Source organism: Macaca thibetana, chromosome 7 (assembly GCF_024542745.1).
Source record: "Macaca thibetana thibetana isolate TM-01 chromosome 7, ASM2454274v1, whole genome shotgun sequence".
Taxonomy (NCBI): domain Eukaryota; kingdom Metazoa; phylum Chordata; class Mammalia; order Primates; family Cercopithecidae; genus Macaca; species Macaca thibetana.
Window position 1 is genome coordinate 40,274,435 of NC_065584.1, and position 27,797 is coordinate 40,302,231.

Here is a 27,797-nt window from a genome sequence, read left to right on the forward strand (position 1 = left end):
AATCTTGGGGTCCTTTCGGTTATGTTCAATTCGATAAGCGTTCCTTGAGGGCAATGTGCTAAGTGCCCGGGAAGCACCTGGAGAAGGACGCTGAGCAGAGAGACTGGAACAGTGAGGGGCACGGGGCGCACCTGGATAGGGCGGGGCTGGCCGCTCTGTACCTGGAGGACCAACCACCGACCCTGGAGCACGTTTGGGTGGAAACGTCACGTCAGAAATCCCGACCTGGTCTGACTTCCTGCCCCGGGGCCTCAGGCTCTGGACACGGGCCAGGGAGGCGTCGCCCAACCGCGTCGGAGCTGCTTCCTGGGCGCCGTGGCCGCTGACTGCGCGGGCCGCGCGGGTGCCGAGGAGCGCGAAGCGCGGGGACGGCGCACCTGGGGTGGCCCGGGCGTGCGGGCGGCGACATGGAGGATGGCGTGCTCAAGGAGGGCTTCCTGGTCAAGAGGGTGAGTGCGCGTACGAGCCTCGGGACATTGGCCGGGTGGGGCCCCGCCGACGCGGCTCCCTAGAGAGGGGCCAGACGCGCGCCCCGGAACGGGCATATTCTCGTCCGCATCCCCAACCCCCATGGTGGGACCGGGCTGCCTGTGGCCCTGATGGGCAGAGCTGCATGTCCGAGGGGACGCGGGATGAGCAGCGGCTGCGCGCACAGGCCAGGAGGAGAATTCCACTTGGTTAGCGCAATATGGAGCCGGGGCAGGGGTACCGAAGCGTGTGTCTTAATTAAAACTTGTTAAAATATTATGAATGGTATGATATTTAAATAAAATTTACTAAGATAACATAGGCGTGCTCTATAATTTACAACCTGTTAAGAAGGAGTAATGCTACTATGTGTTTTAAGCACTTACTGTTGGCCAGCCCTGGACATTGTCTCCTGTCATCCTCTCAGCAGCCCTATGGGGTCAGTGGTACCTAACTGCCCCCCCTTTCATCAAGGGGAAAAACGAAGGCCAGAGGAGTTAGGGAACTTGCTCAGGGTGGTGGAGGCAGTGGGTGGTGGAGCCAGGATCGGGATCAGACCCACTCAGGTTGACCCAAACCTTTTCCTGCCTCCCGAGTGCCATACACGGTGGGTATTGACATCACTCTATTGCAGATGGGGAAACAGGGTCAGAAAGATAAAGTAGCTTGCCCAGAGCTCCAAAGCCAGTAATAGCTGGGACTGGAACTGCATGTTCTGACTTTCCCTCCTCAGTCCTTCCCCACCACCCCCAGGGCAAGCACGAGTGCAAACAGAAAACTCGGTGCCTGGGATTAAGGTAGAAGATGAACAAAAGAGCAGTTGCAAAAGGAAGTTTGTTATTTCAAAATTTTTTCCTAATTTGACCTTTTTTTTTTTTTTTTTTTTTGAGACGGGGTCACCCAGGCTGGAGTGCAGTGGCACAATCCTGGCTCGCCACAGCCTCGACTTCCCAGGCTCAGGTGATCCTCTCACCTCAGCTTCCCGAGTGGCTGGGACTACAGGTGTCCACTACTATGCCACTACTATGCCCAGCTAATTTTTGTATTTGTTTGTAGAGACAGGGTTTTGCCGTGTTTCCCAGGCAGGTCTTGAACTCCCAGGTTTAAGTGATCTACCCACCTTAGTCTCCCAGTGCTGGGATAACAGCATGAGCCACCACACGGAGCACAATTTGAACAATGACGTTAACACTAACCATTTATACTGCCATGATGGCATAGCAAAGAGACATATAAATCCAGGGCTGAGCTTTCTGGTTCTTCTACTGAGTTTTCAGCTTTGAGAGGGGAATGAAGAGGGATGAGGGGCCCTTCCTTTCATTGCCTCCCGGCGTGGCTGGATCAGTCCTAAAGTCTCGGATCGCTTTCATTTTCCCCACAAAATGTGTACACATGATGTTGCACGTTATTCGACACAGGAGAGCTGTGGCTGTTTGCTGGAAACAGTAAGCAAGGAGGGTAGAAGCTGATGCCAGATCAAGGGTCAGACTGGATAGCACAGTACAAAGCGCCACGCCCACTTGCCACTGTGGCTGAACTGATAGGCCGGTTTCTCGCAGCATGTGGAGGTGGCTGCACCTCAGAGAGACTACACATGGGGAGCTTCCATCGTCCTGATCTCCTGTTTAACTGCAGCTTGGGAGGTGGGAGGGAGAGTGAGAGGTGGGAGGGAGAGTGAGAGCTGGGCATGGGACTTTTGGTTGGCACCGTTGATGGCTGGGCCCTGGTAAGGCCTGTGGAGGGAGTTAACATGGAGACAGATCCTCCTGACAGAGCTTTGGGAGTTTTGGGGGCCTCCTCCTGTTCCTGGGGTTTACCTTCCATCATTCCCTACCACCTTCACCACGCCGAGAGCCAGAGGAGGGCTAAGGGCAGAGCCACAGAGCTCCCAGGATATCGCCAGGAGAAGGATGGGAGTTCTCTTCTGAGTGGCCTGGTTAGGGAATCCAGGGTGCAGAAAATGAGGAGAGTCAACAGGTCTGGTCCCCATAAGCCCTTGGAAAAGATGGGGCTTGGCTGAAATACTTAGAGCTAATTCCAGCCAAACCCAAGGACTGGGATGGAACCTGACCCTGAGGCAAGCAGAAGCCACACCCCTCCCTGCAGGGCGAAGGATGTGGCCCCAGAACCCCTGTTGTGGTCCCAGCTTGCTGAGCAATCCCAACTTTTTCAACCCCCCATATCCCCTTTCCTCTTAGATGGCAATAGCAGTCCCTATGTCCACTGGAGAAGTTGCAGGCTGTGGCAGGGGAATTCCATAGTCTTAGGAGAGTTAAGAGCTCAGAGGTGGGGCAGGGCCTGAGCTGGAAGCCAGAGTGCAAAGCAGTCATCACCGGTGAAGGTGAAGCCAGAGACAGGCAGGGACACGATAGAGTTGGCTCTTAATCCCGCCCAGACAAGAAAGAAGCCGAGTTCCAGGCAAAATGCAGGGAAGCTCATTGGGCCTGGCTCTCAGGGGAGTCAGGGGAAGGAAGTGGGGGATGAGCCTTGAGCAGCAGTGCTTTTCCTGGGAGAAGAGGCAGAAGCACTGCCAGGCGTTCCTGCCGGGCTCATATTGTGAATAGCATTGCAATGTGAACATGCTCTGGCCTAGAAATTTTATGTGTAGGGCTCTATCCTTTGTTGTAAAGCTCTGTAAAAGCTTTGTAACAAAGAGTTATTTTTATTTTGTATTTTTGTAGAGATGAGGTCTCATTCTATTCCCCAGGTTGGTCTCAAACTCCTGGCTCAAGTGATCCTCTGGCCTCGGCCTCCCAGAGTGCTGAGATTAGATGTGTGAGTCACCACACCCTGCTGTTATTTATTTATTTTGTTTAGACAGGATCTCACTTTGTTTCCCAACCTGGAGTACAGTGGCATCAGCAGGGCTCACTGCAGCCTCGACCTCCCAGGCTCAAGTAATCCTCCCGCCTCAGCCTCCCGAGTAGCTGGGACTACAAGTACACACCACTGGGCCCAGCTGGCATCTCTGCTTTTCTCAGGGTTATAGAGCCTTGGGCAAGACCTTTCTGGGCCTCTGTTTCCTTATCTTTAAAGTTAGGGGTCTGCTGGGTGTGGTGGCTCACACCTATAATCCCAACACTGTGGGAGGCCAAAGTGGGAGGATTGCTTGAGGCCTGGAGTTCGAGAACAGCCTAGGCAACAAAATGAGAACTCATTTCTACAAAAAATAAAATAATTAGCCAGGCATGGTGGTGCTCGCTTGTAGTCCCAGCTGCTTGGGAGGCTGAAGTGGGAGGATCACTTGAGCCCAGGGGTTTGAGGCTGCAGTGAGCTATGATCATGCCACTGCACTCTGGCCTGGGCAACCAAATGAGACCCTGCCTCAAAAATATATATTTTTTTAATTTTAAAAAATAAGGTTGGGGCCGGGTGTGGTGGCTTATGCCTGTAGTCCCAGCATTTTAGGAGGCCGAGGCAGGCAGATCACGAGGTTAGGAGTTCGAGACCAGCCTAAGCCAAAATAGTGAAACCCCATCTCTACTAAAAATACAAAAAATTAGCCAGGTGTGGTGGCAGGTGCCTCAAATCCCAACTACTCGGGAGGCTGAGGCAGGAGAATTGCTTGAATCTGGGAGGCAAAGGTTGCAGTGAGCTGAGATCGTGCCACTGCACCCCAGCTCGGGCGACAGTGCAAGACTCCGTCTCAAAAATGTAATAGTAATAAGGTTAAGGAATAGAGGAGGCTTTTTCCTAGGGTCTCTCCAGCTGTGACATTTTGTGTCTCGTAAGCCCTTCCCTGAGGTGCCATTCCAGCTTATGGGCCCCTTGTCCTTCCCTCCAAAAGGGATCTAGGGAACTCCAAGCACCCCCTGCTTCAGCTGGCCTCTGGCTCCAGCCAGCTGATTACAGACAAGAAACCTAAGAGAGAGGCTACTCTCTGCCCAGGGACAAGTGTCCAGGTGGAGAGAGGCCTGGGTTCTTCTTCAGCGTACCATTGTGTTATTGGCCTGTGACTCACTTTGCCTGGTGGTTTTGGACCACTCTGTGCATGGTGTGGTTTATCTGCAGAGCAGAACTGGTGCTGCTTTCCTGCCAGGTTCATGGACTATTCCAGCAACCTCCAGCTGAGTACCCCACTCCAGTTGCGCCTGCTTCCTTTGACTATTTTGTTCTGCTGCTGTGTTTGGAGTGATCTGTTTAATATGAGAACGTAAGCTTGCTGTCTTTCTGCTTAAAATCCTTCAAGGACTCCCCTTGAAGATCAAACTTTGTGGCACAGAACCTGAAGCCCTTGCTGACTTGGTCCTCATCACCTCCCCTATGGAGTCCAAGCCATATAGAACTACGGGGAGTTTCCTCAAAGTGGCAGGGGTCCTATGCTCACCCTTCCTTGCCTTCCTGACCTGCCTAACTCCACACAACCAGAAAGACTGAGCCCCAGTATCACTCCTGGGAATGTGCCTAACTCCACCTCAGCCTCTCCTGAGCTCCTCCTTGGGGTTTGTATCATGCCCAATATTAATTATTGATTGCTGTGTAACAAATTATCCCAAAATTTAGCTTTTTTTTTTTTTTTTTGAGATAGAGTTTTGCTCTTTCACCGAGGCTGGAGTGCAGTGGCGCCATCTTGGCTCACTGCAACCTCCTCCTCCCGGGTTCAAGTGATTCTCATGCCTCAGCCTCCTGACTATCTGGGACTACAGGCACCCACCACCACACCTAGCTAATTTTTGAATTTTTAGTAGAGACGGGGTTTCACCATGTTGGCCAGTCTGGTCTCAAACTCCTGACTTAAAGTGATCTACCCGCCCTCAGCCTACCAAAGTGCTGGGATTACAGGCGTGAGCCACCTCATCCGGCCAAGCTTCTTAAAACAGCAAGATTTGTCATCTCACTGTTTGTAAGCATCAGATATCCAGTAACAGCATAGCTGCAAGACTGGCTCAGGGTCTCTCGTGAGGCTGCAGCCAAGAGTGACGGTCACCTGAAGGCTTGACTGACTGTAGGGTCCAATTCTAAGCTCATCTACATGGCTGTTGGCTGGAGGCCTTGGTTCCTCACCTCTCAATCGGGCTGCTTAGGATATGGCAGCTAGCTTTTCTCATAGCAAATAATCAGAGAGAGGGAAAGAGAGAGGCAAAGGGAGAAAGAGAGAGAATGCCAATAAGATGCCTCAGAAGACCTTTATAACCTAATGTCAGAATTGGGATACCATCACTCTGCCATATTAGTCACACAGACGAACCCTAGTAAAATGTGGAAAGAGGCTACGCAAGGGCGTGAACACCAGAAAGAGGGGATCACTGAGGCCACGCCAGTCATCTGTCCTGGAACTTTTCATACTGGGTGGGGTAAGTGTCTATCTTCCCCACTGGATTAGGACAGAGTCTTGTTCATCTTTGCCTTGGTGCCATAGTATTAATAATTGATTATTAAATGAATGAATGAATGTTTTCCCTAATCATCTCCTCAGGATTTTTGTGTATTTAAATTTAAATGCAATTTTTCATGATAAAAATAATGCATTCATACTAGTAAACAAACTAAAACAGTACTCAAGGATGTAAAATGAAAACAAGTTTCTATTCTTTTTTTTTCTTTTTTCTTTTTGAGATGGAGTCTCGCTCTGTCACCCATGCTGGAGCGCAATCTTGGCTCACTGCAACCTCCACTTCCAAGATTCAAGCAATTCTCCTGCCTCAGCCTCCTGAGTAGCTGGGATTACAGGTGCCTGCCACCACACCTGGCTAATTTTGTATTCTTAGTAGAGACTTGGTTTCGCCATGTTGGCCAGGGTGGTCTTGAACTTCTGACCTCAGGTGACCCACCTGCCTTGGCCTCCCAAAGTTCTGGGATTACGGGCATGAGCCACCGTACCTGGCCACCATTCTTATTACTCTGTATCCAGTCTTACTCCTTAGAGGTGAACATTGTTTACATTTCTGGGGTACCCCTCCAGAAATTTTCTAAACTACAGGAAATACTTAAGTATTAGAAATACTTATGTACTATACATTTTTTTCTGAGATGGGGTCTCACTCTGTTGCCCAGGATGGAGTGCAGTGGTGTGATCATAGCTTACTGCAGCCTCGACCTCCCAGGCTCAAATGACCCTCCCACCTCAGCCTCCTGAGTGGCTGGGACCACAAGTACATGTCACCACACCTGACTAATTTTTTTATTATTCGTAGAGAGTAGGTCTTGCTATGTTGTCCAAGCTGGTCTTGAAGTCCTAGGCTCAAGTGATCCTCCCATCTTAGCATCCCAAAGTGCTGGGATTACAGGTGCGAATCACCACACTGAGCTCGAAATTTTAAATATTTAGAAGTATTTTCTAAAATACTACTACTAGAGGTTTGTTGTTTAGTTTTGTTTAGGGTCTCATTATGTTGCCCAGACTGGACTTGAACTTTTAGGCTCGGGGAATCCTCCTGCCTCAGCCTCCTGAGTAGCTGAGACTACAGCTGCGTGTGGCTACTAGATTTTTTTTAGGTGTCATGCGAAGTAATATGAGTAAAAGTGCTTTGATCATGTCAAAGACATTGCCACCTATTCTTGGTGCTTTAGACTGCTGAGTCTGACCTTGAAGGCTGGGCCAGTGGCCTACCATCTCTTAGGATTGGAATGATTGCACTGTGGCTACACCATGCACTACATTGTTACCATATACATTTAGATTATTTTTCATTTTTTCATTATTGTCAGCAGTGTTTCTATAAGTGTCAATACATACAACCTTTTCTATAATCTATATTATTTTCTTTCAAAAATTTTTTTGGCAGTCTCACTGTGTTGCCCAGGCTAGAGTGTGGTAGTGCAATCACAGCTTGTTACAGCCTTGACTTCCCAGGCTCAAGTGAACCTCCCACCTCAGCCTCTTGAGTAGCTGAGACTACAGGAGTGTGCCAACACACCCAGCTAATTTTGTGTTTTTTTGTAGAGATGACTTCTCACTATAGGGCCCAGACTGGTCTTGAACTCCTAGGCTCAGGCGATCCTCTCTCCTTGGCCTCCCAAAGTGCTGGGATTATAGGCGCGAGCCACTGCACCCAGTCTCATATTCTAGATTATTTACTTAACAGAGATCCCCAAAGTGGTATTTTTGAACACTGAAAGTAGATATGAACATTTTCATGAGGGCCACCAGCTTCTTTGAATTTCTTGCCTACATAGTACATCTTTTGTCATCAGTTTTTCTCCTCAGACTTCTCTCCTTTGCTATCAGTTAGGATTCTCAGTTGCTTATAACACATTCCACTCTAGTGACTTTGAACAGAAGGGATTTCTTGGAGGACATATAAAAACTTGGGAATATTTGACAGGTCAGAGAATATTTGGCTGGGAATATTATAGAGCCGGGGACCATACAGTCAGACAAAAACACCCACAGTACCAGGTTGGTGTCATTTCTGTTGGAAGATGTTTCTCTTGGAAGCATCACTGCTGACACTGTTTGCCACCTGTCCCTGATAACTCTGGGTCTGGGTATCAGAACGATCTGCTCTTCTGCTACTGTCCTTGCCAAAATATCTTGTTTTTCCATGTTTGACTGCCGTCTAACATGCATCAGTGCAAAATGAGCAAAAGATTTGAATAGGTATTTCTCTAAAGAAGACATACAAATGGCAAAAAGGTCTATGAAAAAGTGCTCAACACTATTGATTATCAGAGAAATGCAAATCAAAAAAACTACAATGGGATATCATCTCACCCCAGTTAAAATAACTTTTATCCAAAAGACAGGCAAACACAAATGCTGGTGAGGATGTGGAGAAAAGGGAACCCCTCACACACTGTTGGTGAGAATGGAAATTAGTACAACCACTATGCAGAACAATTTAGAGGTTCCTCAAAAAAAATATATAAATAGAGCTACCGTGTGATCCAGCAATTCCACTGCTGGCTATATACCCAAAAGAAAGGAAATCAGAATATTGAAAGATATCCGCACACCCATGTTTGTTGCAGCACTGTTTACAATAACCAAAATTGGAAGCAACCTGTGTCCTCCAACACATGAATGAATAAAGAAAACGTGGTACATATACACAGTGGAATACTATTCAGCCATGAAAAAGAATGAGATCCTGTCATTTGCAACAATGTGGATGAAACTGGAGGTCATTATGTTAAATGAAATAAGCCAGGCACAGAAAGACAAATATCGCATTTTCTCACTTATTTGCGGGCTCCAAAAATCAAAACAATTGAACTCATGGACTTAGAGAGCAGAAGGATGGTTATCAAAGGCTGGGAAGGGTGGGTGAGGGGCTGCAGGGGAGGTGGGAATGGTTAATGGGTACAAAAAAATTAATTAGAAAGAATGAGAAAGACCTACTATTTAATAGCACAACAGGGTGACTATAGTCAATAATAACTTAATTGTACATTTTAAAATAACTGAAAGAGTATTATTGGATTGTTTGTAACACAAAGGATAAATGCCTGAGGGGATGGGTACCCCATTCTCCATAATGTGATTATTATGCAATGTATACCTGTATCAAAACATCTCATGTACCCCATAAATATATATATACTTGCTATGTACCCACAAAAATTAAAAATAAAAAAATGTCAAGTAAAAAAAATACATCAATGCCCCATGCGTGGAACTGACAGAAACTTCCTTAAGTGGAAGGGACTCTGGGAAGTGTAACATTTCGTCCAGGAAAGTATAACATCTCTGTATTGTTGTTGTTGTTTTTGTTGTTTGAGATGGACTCTTCCTCTGTCACCCAGGCTGGAGTGCAGTGGCACTGTCATCTTGGCTCACTGTAACCTCCGCCTCCTGAGTTCAAGTGATTCTTCTGCCTCAGACTCTTGAGTAGCTGGGATTATAGGCACGTGCCACCATGCCCAGCTAATTTTTATATTTTTAGCAGAAACAGCATTTCACCATGTTGGCCAGACTGCTCTCTAACTCCTGACCTCAGGAGTTGGGTGATCTGCCCACCTTGGCCTCCCAAAATGTTGGGATTACAGGCATGAGCCACCGCACTGGCCTGTATTTGTATTTTCTGCCCAATATCTGTTGGTTGCACTTTTCTCCTCTTATATCACTAGTCTCCTTCCTTTCCCTGTCGTATTAGTTTGTGAGGGCTGCTATAGCTAAATATCACAGAATAGGTGACTTAAACAACTGAGATTTATTTCTCATGGTTCTGCATGTTAGAAGTCCAATATCAAGGTACCAGCAGTTTGGTTTCTTCTGAGGCCTCTCTCTCCTTGGCTTGCAGATGGCACCTCCTCACTGTGTCCTCAGTGGTCTTTCCTCTGTGTGAGCTCTCCGTGTGTCCAAATCTCCTCTTCTTTTTAAAATTATTATTATTGTTGTTGTTTTAGAGACAGGGACTCACTCTGTTGCCCAGGCTGGAGTGTAGTGGCGTGATCTTGGTTCACTGTAGCATTAACCTCCTGGGTCCCAGCAATCCTCCTACCTCAGCCTCCCAAGTAGCTCGGACTGCAGGCATGTGCCACCACGTCTGGCTAATTTTTATTTATTTATTTATTTTTATTAATAGAGATGGGGGTCTCACTATGTTGCTCAGGCTGGCCTCAAACTCCTGGGCTCAAGCAATCCTTCTGCCTCAGCCTCCCAAATTCCTGGGATTACAGGCCTGAGCCACCGCACCCAATCTAAATCTCCTTTTCTTATAAAGACTCTAGTCAGATTGGATTAAGGCCTATCCTAATGACCCCATTTTAATTTAATTCCCTCTTTAAAGGGAATATATCTCCAAATACATTCCCAGTCTCAGGCACTGGGGCTAGGCATTCAACATATGAATTTTGGAGGCACACAGGCACACAGTTCATCCCATACCACTTTTTTTTTTTTTTTTAAGAGGCAGAATCTTGCTCTGTCACCCAGGTGGGAGTGCTGTGGTGTGATCATAGCTCACTGTAGCCTCAAACTCCTGGGTTAAATGATTGTCCCTCCTCAGCCTCCCAAGTAGCTGGGACTACAGATGTGTGCCACCATGCCCAGCTAATTTTTAATTTTTTCTTGTAGAGATGGCATTTCACTATGCTGCCCAGGCTAGTCTCAAACTCCTGGTCTCAAGTGATCCTCCTACCTTGGCCTCCCAAAGTTCTGGGATTACAGGTGTGAACCACCGTGCTCAGCCCTAAGATTCTTTTGCCCTCTCCTCTACTCCACCTCCCACCAGTCCACATGCCATGAACTTAACTGCATTCTCCTCTCCCTTCAAGCTACAGCCTTGGGTGCCAGCAGTTTACTGCCTTGGAATCGGAAGCACCCAGATATCCCAGAGCAGTCCTGCTAGTGCTGCCCCGGGACCCCTGCAGTTGGGGGTTGGTGGTCACAGGAAATGGGGACCTGAGGCTGGGCTATGTGCAGAGCAGTAGAGAACCCCAATAGCTGAGAAGTCAAAGACAAATCTTGTTTGTTTCTTTAAACATGTCTGCTTGTGTAAGGTAAAACTGTCAGTGCCCATATTACATGTGGATGTGAGTAAGGAACAAAGTGAAGACAGCAAAAATGTGCAGTTCCGCTGGACTGCACAAGCCCTCTCCTGGAAAGAGTGATCATCACGTAGCATAATAACACTGAGATAGCCGGGCGCGGTGGCTCAAGCCTGTAATCCCAGCACTTTGGGAGGCCGAGACGGGCGGATCACGAGGTCAGGAGATTGAGACCATCCTGGCTGACACAGTGAAACCCCGTCTCTACTAAAAAAAAAATACAAAAAACTAGCCGGGCGAGGTGGCAGGCGCCTGTAGTCCCAGCTACTCGGGAAGCTGAGGCAGGAGAATGGCGTGAACCCGGGAGGCGGAGCTTGCAGTGAGCTGAGATCCGGCCACTGCATCATTCCAGCCTGGGCAGCAGAGCGAAACTCCGTCTCAAAAAAAAAAAAAAAAAAAAAAAACACTGAGACATGTTAATAAACTCTTGTCAGATTGGCTGTGTTATAAGTCTTACTTAGTTGTAGCAGTAAATTCTGTTTGGGTTCAAGTCAGTGCTCACAAAGCTCAGTTATATGCACAAATAACTTCGATGCAGACGATTCCTTCTACAACTTTTGACTCTCTAACAGCTCGTAGTACGTGCTGAGTGTGGAATAGAATCATAGCACCAGAGACTGAGAACTAAAAGGGCCTTTGATATGAATCCGTGCTAGGCAAGGACATGAGTAAATTGGGGCAACGGACTTTGATTCAGGTAAAGCACCTCTGTTGGTTAGAACCTAGCCCTAAGCTGGGCTTTGGAAATATCCCAGGAAGGTGCTTTCGTGACTGTGTACTAAACTCATTCTTTCCTGATCCCTCAGAAGACATTTCCCTATCCACTGGTCTGTTCTAGAAATAGGATCTCCATATTCACCTGACTGTTCTGTCCGTTGGCTCTACCACCCACGTGAGAACCACCTAAACTACCTTCTCTTTATGCCTGCCACCTGAGAACCACCTAAACGACCCTTCTCTATGTGACTGCCACCTGAGAACCACCTAAACTACCCTTCTCTTTATGCCTGCCACCTGAGAACCACCTAAACTACCCTTCTCTTTATGCCTGCCACCTGAGAACCACCTAAACTACCCTTCTCTTTATGCCTGCCACCTGAGAACCACCTAAACTACCCTTTTCTTTATACCTGCCACACCTGGCTAGGTAAGACTGTCAGAGTCCTTAGCACTGGGAGACTATACATGGCCTCATATTGCCCACATCATTTCACTAGTAATATTCTTTCTACGAGTATATCCAAAGGAAAAAAACAGATGCAGGTCAAAATTTACATGCAAGGATATTCATTACAGAATAGTGAAAAAAATGGAACAACCTCAGTTACGAACAATAGAAGTTGGCATGTAAACTATGTATCCACATAATCGTCATTAAAAATATGTTTTACAGAAATTTAATGGTGTCAGAAGATGCTCAGCAAGGCCACACAAAACAGGGACCAGGCATGGTGGCTCATGTATGTAATCCTAGCACTTTGGGAGGCCAAGGTGAGAGGATCACAGAAGCCCAGGAGTTCTTCAAGACCAGCCTGGGGAACGTAGTGAGACCTTGTCTCTACACAAAAATGTAAAAATTAGCCAGATGTGGTGGCACACGCCTATAGTCCCAGCCACCTGGGAAGCTGAGGTGGGAGAATCACTTGAGTCCAGGAAGGGGAGGCTGCAGTAAGCTGAGGTCATGCCACTGTACTCCAGCCTGTCTCTTTTGAGACCTTGTCTATAAAACAAGAATTAAAAAAAAAAAAAAAAAAAACCAAAAAAAAAAAAAACCTAGAAAATAAAACTATATTTAAAATAATCTTAATTTTTTAAAAAAACCAGAAGGCAAAAACTAAAAGGAAAAAAGACTGGAAGGAAATACAGTAGGTTAGCAATGGCTGTCTCCTAGCAGTAGGATTACAGGTGAGTGATTTTTCTCTTCTTTTTACTTTGTAGTTTCTTTCAAGGTTTATAACCAGAAAAATGGCCAAATAGGAACTAGAAGGTCAGTGCCAAAGGTCTTTGCTACATACTCAAAAGAGATCCAGACACAAATCCTGCTGTCTTCCTTGGAGAGTCACTTCCACGGCACAGTCTGGTTACCTGTGCCACCGGACACCCCTCCCTGAACACCATCCCCTCCCCTTGGCCACCTCACCTCAGGGCTTTCTTGTCTGTCCACAGGGCCACATTGTCCACAACTGGAAGGCGCGATGGTTCATCCTTCGGCAGAACACGCTGGTGTACTACAAGCTTGAGGGGGGTCGGAGAGTGACCCCTCCCAAGGGCCGGATCTTCTTGGATGGCTGCACCATCACCTGCCCCTGCCTGGAGTATGAAAACCGACCGGTAAGTGACAGCTCCTGCTGTCCAACTCCTCTCTGTTCCACAGCCTTCCCACCTCTGGCCTCTTTGGGAAAGTGGTCTGGGTAGGAGGAAGAGCTCAGAGTGAGAATTTAAAAACTTGGATTCAAATCCTGGCTCCGCCACCTACCAGGTATGTGAGCTTGGACAAGTAGCTAAACCTCTCTGAGCCTTCGTTCCTCATCTATAAAATGGGATTAAATAATTACCCCTGAGTGTCTCACATGGTTGTGGTGAGGACCATGAAGGTCATGGTGTATTAGAGCACTGTGTGGGCTGGGAGGCAGGCACCACACCAATGTGAGTAATTACTGCTATCTTGGGGTTCACTATGATGGCTTCATTCACTATGATGGCTTTCATTCCCTGAAGGGTCTGTGTTCCAGAAGTAAGGGGTGGCTTCAACCCTACCATTAAAAAAGTCTAGGCTGGGCGTAGTGGCTCCCACCTGTAATCCCAACACTTTGAGAGGCCGAGATGGGCAGATTGCTTGAGGTGAGGAGTTTGAGACCAGCCTGGCCGACATGGTGAAACCCCATCTCTACTAAAAATACAAAAATTAGCTGAGCATGGTTGCAGTGGCCTGTAATCCCAGCTACTTGGGAGGCTGAGACAGGAGAATAGATTGACCCTGGGAGGCGGAGTTTGCAGTGAGCCGAGATCACGCCACTGCACTCCAGCCTGGACAACAGAACGAGACTCCTCAAAAAAAAAAAAAAAAAAAAAAAAAAAACTCCCAATAAATTATTTATCAAGGGCCCATTGTGTGCCAAGAAATTTGCAAGGCATGGAGGAATCAAGGAAGAAAATGGTAAGATTGTTTCTTCACAGAGTTGCTCATTTTATTGGGAAAGCAAGTGGTTAATTGAAAAACATTTGGCATTCCAGTGATGCCACAGCTATCAGGAGCTGCAGAGAACCCTTCATCCCTGAAGAGGAAAAAGATGTTTCAGGCTGGGTCAGGCAAAGCTTCAGGAATAGAGATGTGGGCAAAGATGGAACAAGGAGAGAGGCGGTCATTCTGGACAGGTAGAATGTCTCGAGTAAAAGTAAGAAAAGTATGCATGGAGAGAGGGGGGTGTGGCTTCTGGGGAGAAGGGCCTCCAGTGTGGTCAAAGGGGAATGTTCACTAAAGGAGTGATAGGAGTTTGGTTAGGGCCAGATGGAGGTAATGGAGAGCCATTGAAGATTTTGAGTGAGAGCATGGTCTGATGAAAACTCTCTTAGAGGCCAGGCGCAATGGCTCATGCCTGTAATTCCAGCACTTTGGGAGGCCGAGGCTGGCGGATCACCTGAGGTCAGGAGTTCAAGACCAGCCTGGCCAACATGGTGAAACACTGTCTCTACTAAAAATACAAAAATTAGCTGGGTGTGGTGGCAGGCACCTGTAGTCCCAGCTACTCAGGAGGCTGAGGCAGGAGAATTGCTCCCACCCAGGAGATGGCGGTCGCAGTGAGCTAAGATCATGCCATTACACTCCAGCCTAGGTGACAGAGTGAGACCCTGTCTCAAAAAAAAAAAAGAAAAAGAAAAAAAAGAAAAAAGAAAACTCTCTTAGAAAGACTAAAATGAAGGCTGTAATTCTAGCTGCTCAGGAGGCTGAGGTGGGAGAATCACTCAAGCCCAGGAGTTTGAGACCAGCCTGGGCAACACAGCGAGACTACATCTCAGAGAAACAAAAATGTAGGCCTGGCACAGTGGCTCATGCCTGTAATGCCATCATTTCAGGAGGCCAAGATGGAAAGATAGCTTGAGCCCAGGAGTCCAAGACCTGCCTGGACAACATAGTGAGACCCTATCTCTTAAAAAAAAAATTAGATGGGCATGTTGGCAGCTGTTGTAGTCCCAGCAACTTTGGAGGCTGAGGCAGGAGGATCACTTGAACCCAGAAGTCCAAGACTACAGTGAGCTATGATTGTGCCACTGCACTGTAGTCTGGGTGACAGAGTGAAACTCTGTCTCAGAGAAAAAAAAAAAAAGTGTAGAAAGAATAAAAGGAAGAACTAGTTTTAGTTCAGTTACTAATAAGATTTCTAGGTCCATAGAAAGGAATCTCACCATTTTCTTTCTTATCATGTTTTTCTTCTTTGACTCTCCTACACTTGCCGTGTTCAGGAGAGAAAAAGACTGAAGACAAATGAGGTCAATTAAGGAATCTTCTAAGTATAAGAAAATATTAATGATGGTTAATTCTGGGTGGTGGGTTTACTGGCATTTGTTATGTTTACCTCTGTACTCTTATGTAAATTCATATTTTTCTCAAATAAAAAACAAAAGGAGCTATTAAAATAATCTAGGCATTAAATAAAGCAAAAAGAAGAAACGAACAGGAGAAGTCATTATGAAAGAAATGTCAACAGGACTTGGTGACTGACTGGCTGTTGAGGACAAGGGAAAAGGAGGCATCGAGTATCATTCCAGCCTAGGAGGCTGCACAAATGAAATGTCATTCCATTATTTCCATTGCAAGCTTGGAGGTGTCACTGATTAAAAGTGGGAAGTCAGGCAGGGGTAGTTTTCTGCTGGAGTAGCTATAGGACCATTGGAGGATGCTGAGCCTGGGAAAAGATGGGCTCTGCATCCTCTTCCTTTTAGCATCTTAAGACCAGACACAGCTGGGTGCAGTGGCTCACGCCTGTTATCTTAACACTTTGGAAGCCTGAGGCAAGTGGATCGCTTGAGCCCAGGAACTCAAGGCTGCAGTGAGCTATGACCATGTCACTTCACTCTAGCCTGGGAGGCAGAGCAAGACCCTAACTCAAAAGAAAAAATTCTACATAAAATTCTCAAATTGTCACCTGCCTGGTTCGTGAGTACTTGGGCTAGATCAAGAGGAGCCAATAGATTCCCTAAGAACAAATCATGAAATATATACACACATACTTTTTAAAACTAGAGAACGTGTAAAAAGAGTGTCAGAATTTTACATGGAATTTTATAGTGTGTCCTAAAATTCTGCTCATTGAAATGGTGAACTGCAGGCTGACAACAGGGGTTCAGGAAGCTGGCTAAACTCTGTTCTTCCACAGTGGTGATGAGCTCACTGTCAAGCTACTACTACTGAAGGAGCAGCTCTGTGGTAGGTGGGTGTGTTTTTATTTAGATGGAGTCTCACTCTGTCACCCAGGCTGGAGTTCAGTGGCACAATTTTGCACCACGCCCAGCTACTTGTTGTATTTTTAGTAGAGTTGGGGTTTCACCATGTTGGCCAGGCTGGTCTTGAACTCCCGACCTCAAGTGATCCACCCACCTCTGCCTCCCAAAGTGTTGGGGATTATAGGCGTGAGCCACTGAGCCCGGCCTGTGGTGTTCTTTAGGACCACGAACCAGTCATGTCTTTTTTTTTTTTTTGAAACAGAGTCTCTCTCCGTCACTCAGGTTAGAGTGCAGGGGCGCGATCTTGGCTCACTGCAACCTCCGCCTGCCGGGTTCAAGTGATTCTTCTGCCTCAGCCTCCTGAGTAGCTGGGACTACAGACGCCCACCACCACGCCGGGCTAATTTTTGTATTTTTAGTAGAGACGGGGTTTCACCACATTGTCCAGGCTGCTCTTGAACTCCTGACCTCGTGATCCGCCCTCCTCGGCCTCCCAAAGTGTTGGGATTACAGGCGTTAGCCACCGCGCCCAGCCCAGCCATGTCTTATTCACCATTTAGTTTGGATGAGGGACGTTGACTAAGTTTGTAAGCAAAGTAAGTTGGGAGAGAATCCTTTGGAAAACAGATTCAGAATGAAATAAAATGCTTCTGTTTTCCAACAGAAGTGATGGATCCACCTACCACCCGATTAATAGTCTCCTATCAATCCCACAATTGATCCAAAAAAATCCCATAAATGTGCACTTAAAAGATAGAGAAGTGGCCTACATGAAAAAGATTCTCTTCTGACAGCACTGAGTGAGTGTACAGTGCCCTGCAGCTGCCCACAGCCAGTGGGCTCAGACTTCTCCTGGAGCTGTGTGTTCCATTCCATGCACTGTATTTATGAGAATGTTGACCAAGTGTAGAACACGTAGCACAAAGTGACCTGGATGGGTTTGGGCGCGGTGGCTCACGCCTGTAATCCCAGCACTTTGGGAGGCTGAGGTGGGCAGATCACCTGAGGTCAGTAGTTCGAGACCAGCCTGGCCAACATGGTGAAACCTCGTCTCTACTAAAAATACAACAATTAGCCAGGCATGGTGGTGGGCGCCTGTAATCCCAGCTGCTCCCTAGGCTGAGGCGGGAGAATCGCTTGAACCTGGGAGCCGGAGGTTGCAGTGAGCTGAGATCGCACCATTGCACTCCAGCCTGGGCAACAGAGCAAGACTCCGTCTCAAGAAAAAAACAAAAAACAAAACAAAACAAAAAAAAACAAAGCGACCTGGATGGGAAGGAGCTCAGACACAAGGAAAGAGGACGGAAGGGAGCATGACTAACAGTCCATTCGAGGTAGGCATTAATATACTGTCATTTCCTAATGTTCCCGGGAGTCCACAGCCAAGTGGCAGAGCTGGGGTTTGTGTTCAGATGGGTCTGACTTTGAAGCCTGGGCATTTCTCTCTTCAGTGTAGGGGCTGTCATAGGAGGTGACTCTTCATCTGTGTGGTTCTAGAAGAGAGAACACAGCTAGCATGTCCAGGAAGCAGGCCCTACACTAACTGCCTTGTCCACAAGGGAAAGGCTGCCGTGTGAGGCCGTGAGCTTCCTATCACTGGAGGTGTCCAAGTGAATCTTTAAAGACCACCTGCTGTGTGGCTGAGGGCTCAGGGCATTTGGCAGTCACTGTCACCTAGGTTCTCCCGGGGTCCCGTCATTTTTGCTGCCTGGCGTCCTCTTGCTCTGCCTGCGTGCTGGTCTGACTGGCTGTCTCTTCCCACAGCTCCTCATTAAGCTGAAGACTCAAACATCCACAGAGTACTTCCTGGAGGCCTGTTCTCGAGAGGAGCGGGATGCCTGGGCCTTTGAGATAACCGGGGCTATTCACGCAGGGCAGCCGGGGAAGGTCCAGCAGCTGCACAGCCTGAGAAACTCCTTCAAGCTGCCCCCGCACATCAGCCTGCAGTGAGTGCCCGCTTGCCGGGCTCTGTGGCAGCCTTTCCTGCCTGTGTTTGGTGGGCAGGGCACCCTGCCCCTTGGAGGGGCTCTGTGCTTGCTTCATAGCCTGGCTGGTGCTACTACAGTGCTTCAGGGCCTTCAGCTGTTCCTGTCCTGTGTATATGATTTTCTCTGCTTGGGAGTGGCCCTACCTACCTGCCCCATTTCTGTGGGATCTCTTGTGGCTCCTGCCACCTCTGCACAACTCCATGACACAAGACCCCCATTCCATTTCAGCCAGGGTGCTCAGGGCTCCTCCGTCACAGCTCCCTAAAAATCTTGTCTTAGTCTGTTTTCTGTTACTTATAACAGAATACCTGAAATTGGGTAACTCATAAGGAGGGATTTATTTCTTATCATTATAGAGGCTGGGAAGTCCAAGGTTGAGGGGCTGCATCTGGTGAGGGCCTTCTTGCTGATGGGAGCTCTCTGCAGAGTCCTGAGGTGGTGCAGGGCATCACACAGTGAGGGGGCTGAACATGCTAACATGCTTACTGCAGTCTCTGTTCCTCTTATAAAGCCACCAGTCCCATTCCCATGATAATTCATTAACTCATTTAACCCGTTAATCCATGAATGGATTAATCCATTCACAAGGGCAGAGCCGCCATGACCCAATCACCTCTTAAAGGCATTACCTCTCAATATTGCCACATTGGGGATTTTCAACATGATTTTTGGGATAAACATTCAAACCACAGTAAATCTCCACCAACCTCCCAGGCAACAGAACTGTTACACCCATCAAAGATGTATGAGTCCATTCCTGGGCTCACCAGGCGCTGAAACCTTGACTGTACACCTCCTATGGGTCTAGGGAGCTGCTGAACGCTGGTGGGTGCAGGGAGGATCAGCTGCAGATAAGGGTGGGTAGGCAGGTGGGTTCAAAGTTAGTTCAAAAAGTAGCTGAGGGGGTTTGGACTTAATGCAGGGGGATCACAGAGAATCATGTGGGCTACTGTGCACCCTTGGGGCTTTTTTTGTTTTTCTTTTTTTGGGACAGGGTCTCAATCTGTTGCCCAGGCTGGAGTGCAGTGGCTCGATCATAGCTCACTGCAGCCTTGACCACCTGGGCTCAAGTGATCCTTCCACCTCAGTATCCCAAAACACTGGGATGATAGGTGTGAGCCACTGTGCCCAGCATACACTCTTGTTTGTAAGTTAAAAGTCACAGCACTTTGGTTTTACTACAAAAGCAGTATGTGTCTGGCATAGAAATACTAGAACATTTAGATAAGCAAGAAGAAGAAAAGAAATGTCTGAAAATCCTGCCTCTCAAATTTTGATGCATAACTGAACACCCCCTTCTGTGGTGAGGAGGTATAAACAGACCTACCTGCAAAGAACAAGGTAGCTGAGAGGCAGAAGAAAGAGGCTGACAAATCCAGTTTCTCACAAAGAGGCATTTAATAGGGACTTACAAACAGAAGTGATGTCTCTGCTGGCCAAGAGACAGTGAATCACCACACTTGTCCTCCAGAAAATATCCTTTCTATAGCAAGCTTTTTTGGGAAAATGTGCAGCTAGTCGTGCCTCAGACTTTCTTGTGAAACTGGTGACCGCTGGGGAGGTTAGATAAACATCTTTATGAGGGGTGAGTTGCGCTATGGGAACACCATGGTATGCGGGAGTCAAACATCCATCATCAGGCCAGGCACAGTGGCTCACATCTGTAATCCCAGCACTTTGGGAGGCCGACGCGGGCAGATCACTTAAGGTCAGGAGTTCGAGATCAGCCTGGTCAACATGGTGAAACCCCGTCTCTACTAAAACTACAAAAATTAGCCGGGTGTGGTGGCACATGCCTGTAATCCCAGCTGCTCCAGAGGCTGAGGCAGGAGAATCACTTGAACCTGGGAGGCAGAGGTCACAGTGAGCCGAGATCACACCACTGCACTCCAGACTGGGTGACAGAGCGAGACTCTGTCTCAAAAAACAAACAAACAAAAAACAAAAATCAATCATCACAGTGGCTTCACTTCAAGATGGCATCACTCTGGCCATGCAAAAGGCTGCTTTCCTACACCCCCTTTTTTTGTGATGTGTGTCACACCATTTGCCACTTGCTTTATACCCTTAGCAGTGACTCAGGACCCTCCCTTGTACCTACCAGCGTGACGAGTGTTCCCTCTCCTTTGCCTTCCCTTCTGTGTAGTCGCATTGTGGACAAGATGCATGATAGCAGCACCGGAATCCGTTCAAGCCCCAACATGGAGCAGGGAAGCACCTACAAAAAGACCTTCCTCGGTGAGCCTGTTCCCCAGGGCCGGGCTGGGCGGTCAACCTGGGACATGGTGATGCAGGGCTCAACTGTGTGCTTGACCACCCTATATTGAGGTCAGAGCTTCCTGCTGGGCAACAGGCTGGCCTGAGATGGCCACGTGTGGGTGTGCAGCCACAGCTCTATGCAGCAGGTATGGCCTTCAGTCTGCTCTTGGGTAGAGCCCTGAGGCTGCCCAGAGGGCTAAGGTCAGTGAGGTCATTGGCCACACACCCCAAGGACGCTGGTCCGTTACCTGTTGCCTGACTGGTGCTGCCCTTGGCCAGGCTCCTCCCTGGTGGACTGGCTCATCTCCAACAGCTTTGTGGCCAGCCGTCTGGAGGCGGTGACCCTGGCCTCCATGCTCATGGAGGAGAACTTCCTCAGGCCGGTGGGTGTCCGAAGCATGGGAGCCATTCGCTCTGGGGATCTGGCCGAGCAGTTCCTGGATGACTCTACAGCCCTGTATACTTTTGTAAGTTGGGGAGTGGGTTCTTCTTGCCACCAGGGCAAAGGTTAAGGAAGATACAACAGAGTGGGGGCCTGGGGTCCACAGTCACGGGAGGAGACCTTGGGCTTGGGGGACGACTTCATCCTGATGCAGAATGAGGTTTCTGTCCTGAAGAATTTCCTTTCCCCTCTGACAGCCGCCATAGCTTGGGCCTGGGTATTTGCTATAGCAGAGTCTTTGTTCCCTCTTTCCACCTAGGCTGAGAGCTACAAAAAGAAGATAAGCCCCAAGGAAGAAATTAACCTGAGCACTGTGGAGTTAAGTGGCATGGTGGTGAAACAAGGCTACCTGGCCAAGCAGGTATGGCTGCTTTGGAGCAGGGAAGAGAGATGGACAGTTCTCAAGCTTAGGGGAGGCAGCAGTGAGCACAGAGGAAGGGAAGGGCTGAGGCTGCTGGAGGGCACCAATTATAGCAGAATCTATGAAAGCAGGAGCCCAGCCAGCCCCCAGAAGCAAGTCAAAGAACAGGCACATGCTCACGCTCACACACACACGTGTGCCAGACACAAGGGCTGTTCAGGAAAACTGTACTATACACACATAATTATCACAACATCAAAAAACAACTTCTACAGAATTGCCCAGCTTCACATATTTGTCTTGGAGGCATTGCTGACCGGCTTGAGGTTTTGCATTTGCTGGCCTTCTGTTCCTTGGGGCATCCTGGGGTCTCTGCCTTCCCTTGTGAGATTCTGCACACCCCCTTGATACACTTTCTGAGCTAAAAACAATTTTTTCTACCATGTCGGTAGGTTGAAGATCAGATTTTCCATGGTAAGGCTCAGTGTTCAAAGCTTGGCCATGGCCACTACTCCTAAACTGTGTTTGGGAGAGCAGCTGTGTTGAACCAGAGGCAAGCCGTGTCCTGTGGCATTCCTACCTGTGCCTAACAAAAACGGTATTCTGTGAACAAAATCACCTGTCCTTGGCACAGGAAGTGAAGCAGACATTTTGCACGGCTCTCGTGTTTGTGCACATGTTGTATGCCATGCGAATGTGTGTGTCCGCACAGAGGGCACGTACATGGCTTGGCGCCACTCCCATCATTACTCGGAACATGTGCTGTTGCTGTCACCTGCTTCTTGCATATCAGGATCCTCATCTGCTCTTAGATTCTTATCATCCCCACCGCTGCCTGTCTGCGCCAAGGCCCTGCTTCTGCTGGGCCTGATAGGAGTCCTTCCCAAGGGGAGGAAAAGAGGCCCCTAGGGGAGCTTGAGGAGGGTGTGGGAGGGACTCTGAGGGTGTTCCTGACTAGGAGGGCTAAGGTTTGTGATCTAACCTTAGCCCTCCCAGTGAGGTCAAAGAAAGTCACACACACACACACACACACACACACGTGCACACACACACACGCACATGTCAGCTTCTTACACATTTAGGTTTTATCATATAATTGATCATTACTTGCTTTTTTCCTAAAGCGCAATGTGAAAGTGGTTTTACTGCACATGTAGGCACATGTGTAGACTGACAAATACACATGCAGCTGAAGGTTTGTTTTTGGACTGACGTGGCCGTTAGCTGGTGCCCTTGGGCTCAAGTTTACCTGTGTGCTCCCAGCCCAGCTGACACCTCCTGCCTCCTTGTCCTCCTTTATGCCCTGAGTGGTGTGTGTCCCTTTTCCTTCTGCATGGACTGTCTTTGGCTCTGCCGACTTAAGGTGATGGCGTTTTTGCTAAAGTGTCATTGAGTGGGGGTGTTGGCAGGGAGGTCTGTGAGATGTCATTGCTATCCTTAGGTTTCCTGCGGACTGGTTTTAGAACGTAGTCCCATTGGAGCAGGCTGGCTTGTTGGGGGTTTGCTGTTACATGCATAGATGCAGGAGAGAGGGACATGCAACTATCACCAATGAACTTGGAACCATTTCTTTGCCTCAGGGGCACAAGAGGAAAAACTGGAAGGTGCGCCGCTTTGTTCTGAGGAAGGATCCAGCTTTCCTGCATTACTACGACCCTTCCAAAGTGAGTGCGCATGCTGGCTCTGTGCTGGTCCCGTGTTGTGATGCCCCCAGACACTCCTCTCCTGGCACAGCGGGCAGCTGGCTGGACATCCTGTCTTCCCCTGGCACCTGCCTCTGCTGCACCTTGCCTTTCCTTCCACAGTCCAAGCTGCTCTGCCCTGTCATCACATAGGTGCCTTTTTCTTGAGCGGTTTCTTCTATGCCTAATCCCCCACTTTCCCCTGGGAGGCCCATCTTTATCATTTTCAGAGGAAAAGCATCTTTTGGTCTTCCCCAAAGCCTGCTTTGTGAGTAGGGAGGATGAGGTAGGCTGACAGAGACTCCTACTGGCACTTCCCAGCCTCTCCACACTTTCCATTCAGAGACCCCATTAATTCTGCGTCCCTCTGCTTTTCCCCACCTATGTTTTGAAAAGTTTCTGTCACCATATAATATTTAAGCCATAATTTACTAATTTGCTTTTTAAAAAACTTTGATGGCAAATTAAAAAGAACCATTTTTCTGTTTCTGATACTAGGTATTACCACATGCTGAGTGGATCTAATTCCAGTCAAAAGCAAATCAAAAGGGCCCCTTAGTTAGCAGTTCAGCCTTGTCTTGGGCGATGTATGACTTTCATTAGTTTTTGTTGAAATAGTGAAGAGTGGGCAGTTCCTTCCTCACTGAGCTTCAATCAGGAACCCCTGCCTGGACCCAGCCAGGCCACAGGAGGGCCCAGGGCGAGGGATGTGGCAGGAGGAGCCTCCAAAAAGCTCCAGTTGACCTTTCTGTGGGTCATGGTGGCCTGGCTACAGGATGGAGTTCAAACTCCTTCCTTCCTGGCTACCTCAAATCCTGTTTGAAGCAAGGAAGAAATAAACAAATGAAAAAACACTTTAGTTTTGTATTTAACTCTCACCATGGTCTAGCCTAACCTACTTTCTTTGTGCCCCTGATGAGTCTGCTGTCTCAGCTTTTTTTTTTTTTTTTTTTTTTTTTTTTTGAGACGGAGTCTAGCTCTGTCGCCCGGGCTGCAGTGCAGTGGCCGGATCTCAGCTCACTGCAAGCTCCGCCTCCTGGGTTTACGCCATTCTCCTGCCTCAGCCTCCGAAGTAGCTGGGACTACAGGCACCTGCCACCTCGCCCGGCTAGCTTTTTGTATTATTTAATAGAGACGGGGTTTCACCGTGTTAGCCAGGATGGTCTCGATCTCCTGACCTCGTGATCCGCCCGTCTCGGCCTCCCAAAGTGCTGGGATTACAGGCTTGAGCCACCGCGCCCGGCCTTGTCTCAGCTTTTAAAATAGGAAACAGAAAATGTACATACACACATATGTGCCTGTACACACCTATCTATAAGTACATATACATGTAAATATACCTATATACATATATATGTACACACGCACAAATGCTCACATATGTACATAGATGGAAACAGTGCAGAAGAGATTACTCAAAGCAAGTGTGCAAAGGAAATAAAAGAATTGCCAAGTTTCTGGGCTGCAGGTACAAGATAAGGAACCATCTCAAAGGCATTCTGCAATTAATTTGTTACCCACTTTACTCCCACTCCTCCTCCTGTTTGGGCCGAATGCCCCTCTCCTGCCCGGGGACCTACTCTCCTATCCAGGCCCAATTCAAGTCTCCTGTCCTCCCTGAGACTGCCCTTGAACCCTCCAGGCTGGGGCAGATCCCTTCCTTCTCTGAACTTTCCTCCTATTAGCATTTAGTAGTACAAATATTTCCAGTATTTTATTTAACCATTTTATTTTTTGCCCTCCCTCTTGCTGGGCCCAACATGCAGTATGAAGTTGATTAATTGAAGGGCTCCTGGGGCCCAAGGCACGTGGTGTGTAAAATTGCCCTAAATCATCCAGGGACACCACCAATCACAGTTTTGTATCACACGAAGTTTCATGCTAGGCACATGCTAGACTTGTGTAACGATGTCCTATGTGCAGGAATCTATCAACTTTGCAGAGATGGCCGGGCGCGGTGGCTCAAGCCTGTAATCCCAGCACTTTGGGAGGCCGAGACGGGCGGATCACAAGGTCAGGAGATCGAGACCATCCTGGCTAACACGGCGAAACCCCGTCTCTACTAAAAACACACAAAAAAATTAGCCGGGCGAGGTGGCGGCGCCTGTGGTCCCAGCTACTCGGGAGGCTGACGCAGGAGAATGGCGGGAACCCGGGAGGCGGAGCTTGCAGTGAGCTGAGATCCGGCCACTGCACTCCAGCCTGGGCGACAGAGCGAGACTCCGTCTCAAAAAAAAAAAAAAAAAAAAAAAAAAAAAAAAAAAAAACAACTTTGCAGAGATGATGACTATGGCTGGGTGCGGTGGCTCATGTCTGTAATCCCAGCACTTTGGGAGGCTGAGGAGGGCAGATCACTTGAGGTCAGGAGTTCAAGACCAGCCTGGCCAACATGATGAACCCCCGCCTCTACTAAAAATACAAAATTAGCCAGGTGTGGTGGTGTGTGCTTGTAATCCCGATTCCTCGGGAGGCTGAGGCAGGAGAATCACTTGAACCTGGGAGGCAGACGTTGCAGTGAGCCGAGACTGTGCCACTGCACTCCAGCCTGGAAGACAGAGTGAGACTCTGTCTCAAAAAAGAAATGATTACTATAAATATATATTTCTGATTGCTTTGTAAGATGCACACAAGGGTTAAGGAAGCCAGTGAATGTTTTTCTGTGTAGCATGTTGGATCAGAGGCTCTGTTTGAGACATCTCCAGGAATGAAAAGCAAATTTGCAAGTCTGCGAGACTTGGTAACTACAACATTGGTGGGCACTTCTGCTGCCTGCTGTGAAACAGAGGCCCAAGCTTCCTTACTGGTGCCTACAGCTTTGGCCATGTGATGTCCAAGTTCAGCTTCATCTTCTATTACAAATGATTTTGCACTGACTTCTTTAGCTGGCCTGAGTTGTAAGGGGAGTGCATTCACAAATTCCTAATTGGGTCTCCTTTCCTCTGCAGGAAGAGAACAGGCCAGTGGGTGGGTTTTCTCTTCGTGGTTCACTCGTGTCTGCTCTGGAGGATAATGGCGTTCCCACTGGTAAGGTGCAACTTCAGCCCTGGCCTGAAGATCTCAGGGGCCTCCCTCCTGCACCTCAGTAACGTCCCACTAATGAAACGACAGCTTTGGAAGCTGAGCAAGGCTTTCTCAATGAGACAGAGTGGTGTGAGTTTTGAAGCGATTTTCAGAATTGAACAAAGGGTATGTTCTTGGCATTTTAAGAATGCAACTAAGTAATCCTTATGTTATTAATCTTTCCCCTCAGTTTCTATGCTGATGGCCTGTAAGCTTCCACCTAAAAATAATAGCTGAGGCTTACACAATGCTTTAGGGTTAACAACATACCTTAATATATATCGTAACAGGAATTTCACAATAGCCAGCCATAGTAAGAAGATATTATTCCCATCTTATGGCTGTGGAAACTGGGGTTCCAATAAGTTAAACAATTTGAGATCAAACTCCAAATTCTGTGCTTGCTTTTAACATAAACATACTGGACTCTTTGGTGTAAATGAAATGGTAGATCTATAGCATGCTACCATCTTGAGCATAGGAGCAGGCAAGAGGGCTTCCAGGAATATCCAGACATAACCATTGACAGGCCTTAGGGCACTGGTGAGGGACAGGGAATGGGAGGAAAAGGGGACCTCATCTGATAGGATTCTCTAACTGTATACCTTTTAATAAATACGTCATTGTATGTTTTTGTCCATGTCTCAGTTGACTTTCTGCTGGTTCAAGGTGAAAGCAAACATGGCTATTCAATCACTGATCCCCCCGCCCTCTTTTTTCTGCCTAGGGGTTAAAGGGAATGTCCAGGGAAACCTCTTCAAAGTGATTACTAAGGATGACACACACTATTACATTCAGGCCAGCAGCAAGGCTGAGCGAGCTGAGTGGATTGAAGCTATCAAAAAGCTAACATGACAAGGACCTGAGGGAACCAGGATTCCTCCCTCCTACCAGATGACACAGACAGGAATTCCTGGAGAATGGGAGTGTGTTAAGACTTTTGACTTCTTTGTAAGTTTCGTACTGCTTTGGAGAGTGAATGCTGAAGAGTTCCTCAGATTACAAACAGCAATGATGCCATTTCCTTCCTCATCTTCATGTTACAAACCTGGAAAGGCTAGAACAGCCATTAGGCGTCAGCATCTTGACTTTTCCCCAGCATCACAAACAGCCATTTCCTCGGGCACCAAAGTAGGTTCCCTTTGTTGGAACAATTACACTGGCCATGCCATGTTGAATAAAACTCTCTTCTTATGCGGTTCTCTCTTAACTTCTTTGGAATTAGTAAAAGCTGACATTTGTTTCTGGCTATTAGAGTCCCATATAAAGTTTTATAGTTTTCAAGCAACATTTCAAGTATCTCTGTCATTAAGACATACTTCATCTTAAAGTGGGGATGGTGGCCAAACTTTGTACATTCAGAGAATATTGTTTTGCTTTAGAAAACAAGCCTGCATAAATATTATACATTACAGAAGTCATGGACTCTGTCGGAGAACTTAATCACATATATGAAAAATACATACATAGCTTTTCTATGAAAAATGGGCATTTAGAGATGCAGAGTAAGAGTGCTCTGAAGGACAGAAAAAGATGTAAACGGGGAAGGTTTATATCAAAACATTAAATTTTGGTTTTAAAATGAACATAAGCTGAGACAAATAGGTACCAAGAAACTTCACCGGTTGGGAGGTTAATCTGTAGTGAAAAGTCTGTATCATACA

At 47.7% G+C, this 27,797-nt stretch overlaps 3 protein-coding genes across 3 annotated transcripts in view; 2 read left to right on the forward strand and 1 right to left on the reverse strand.

Moving 5' to 3' along the window:
- RDH12 (retinol dehydrogenase 12) overlaps positions 1 to 2,652 on the reverse strand; it is a 340,678-nt gene extending 338,026 nt beyond the window's left edge. Inside the window, exon 1 of the mRNA XM_050797062.1 lies at positions 2,643 to 2,652. The gene's annotated coding sequence lies outside the window, so the exon portion shown is untranslated. The remainder of the gene's footprint in view (positions 1 to 2,642) is intronic.
- ATP6V1D (ATPase H+ transporting V1 subunit D) overlaps positions 1 to 27,797 on the forward strand; it is a 163,130-nt gene that overhangs the window by 86,711 nt on the left and 48,622 nt on the right. The gene's annotated exons all lie outside the window — the stretch shown is intronic.
- PLEK2 (pleckstrin 2) lies at positions 269 to 27,329 on the forward strand. Its single transcript, XM_050797055.1, has 9 exons — positions 269 to 449; positions 13,066 to 13,230; positions 18,106 to 18,287; positions 20,476 to 20,567; positions 20,868 to 21,055; positions 21,290 to 21,391; positions 22,972 to 23,055; positions 26,019 to 26,097; positions 26,861 to 27,329. Exons 1-9 carry the CDS (start codon positions 408 to 410, stop codon positions 26,986 to 26,988), a joined length of 1,062 nt encoding a protein of 353 aa, XP_050653012.1. The 5' UTR covers positions 269 to 407; the 3' UTR covers positions 26,989 to 27,329.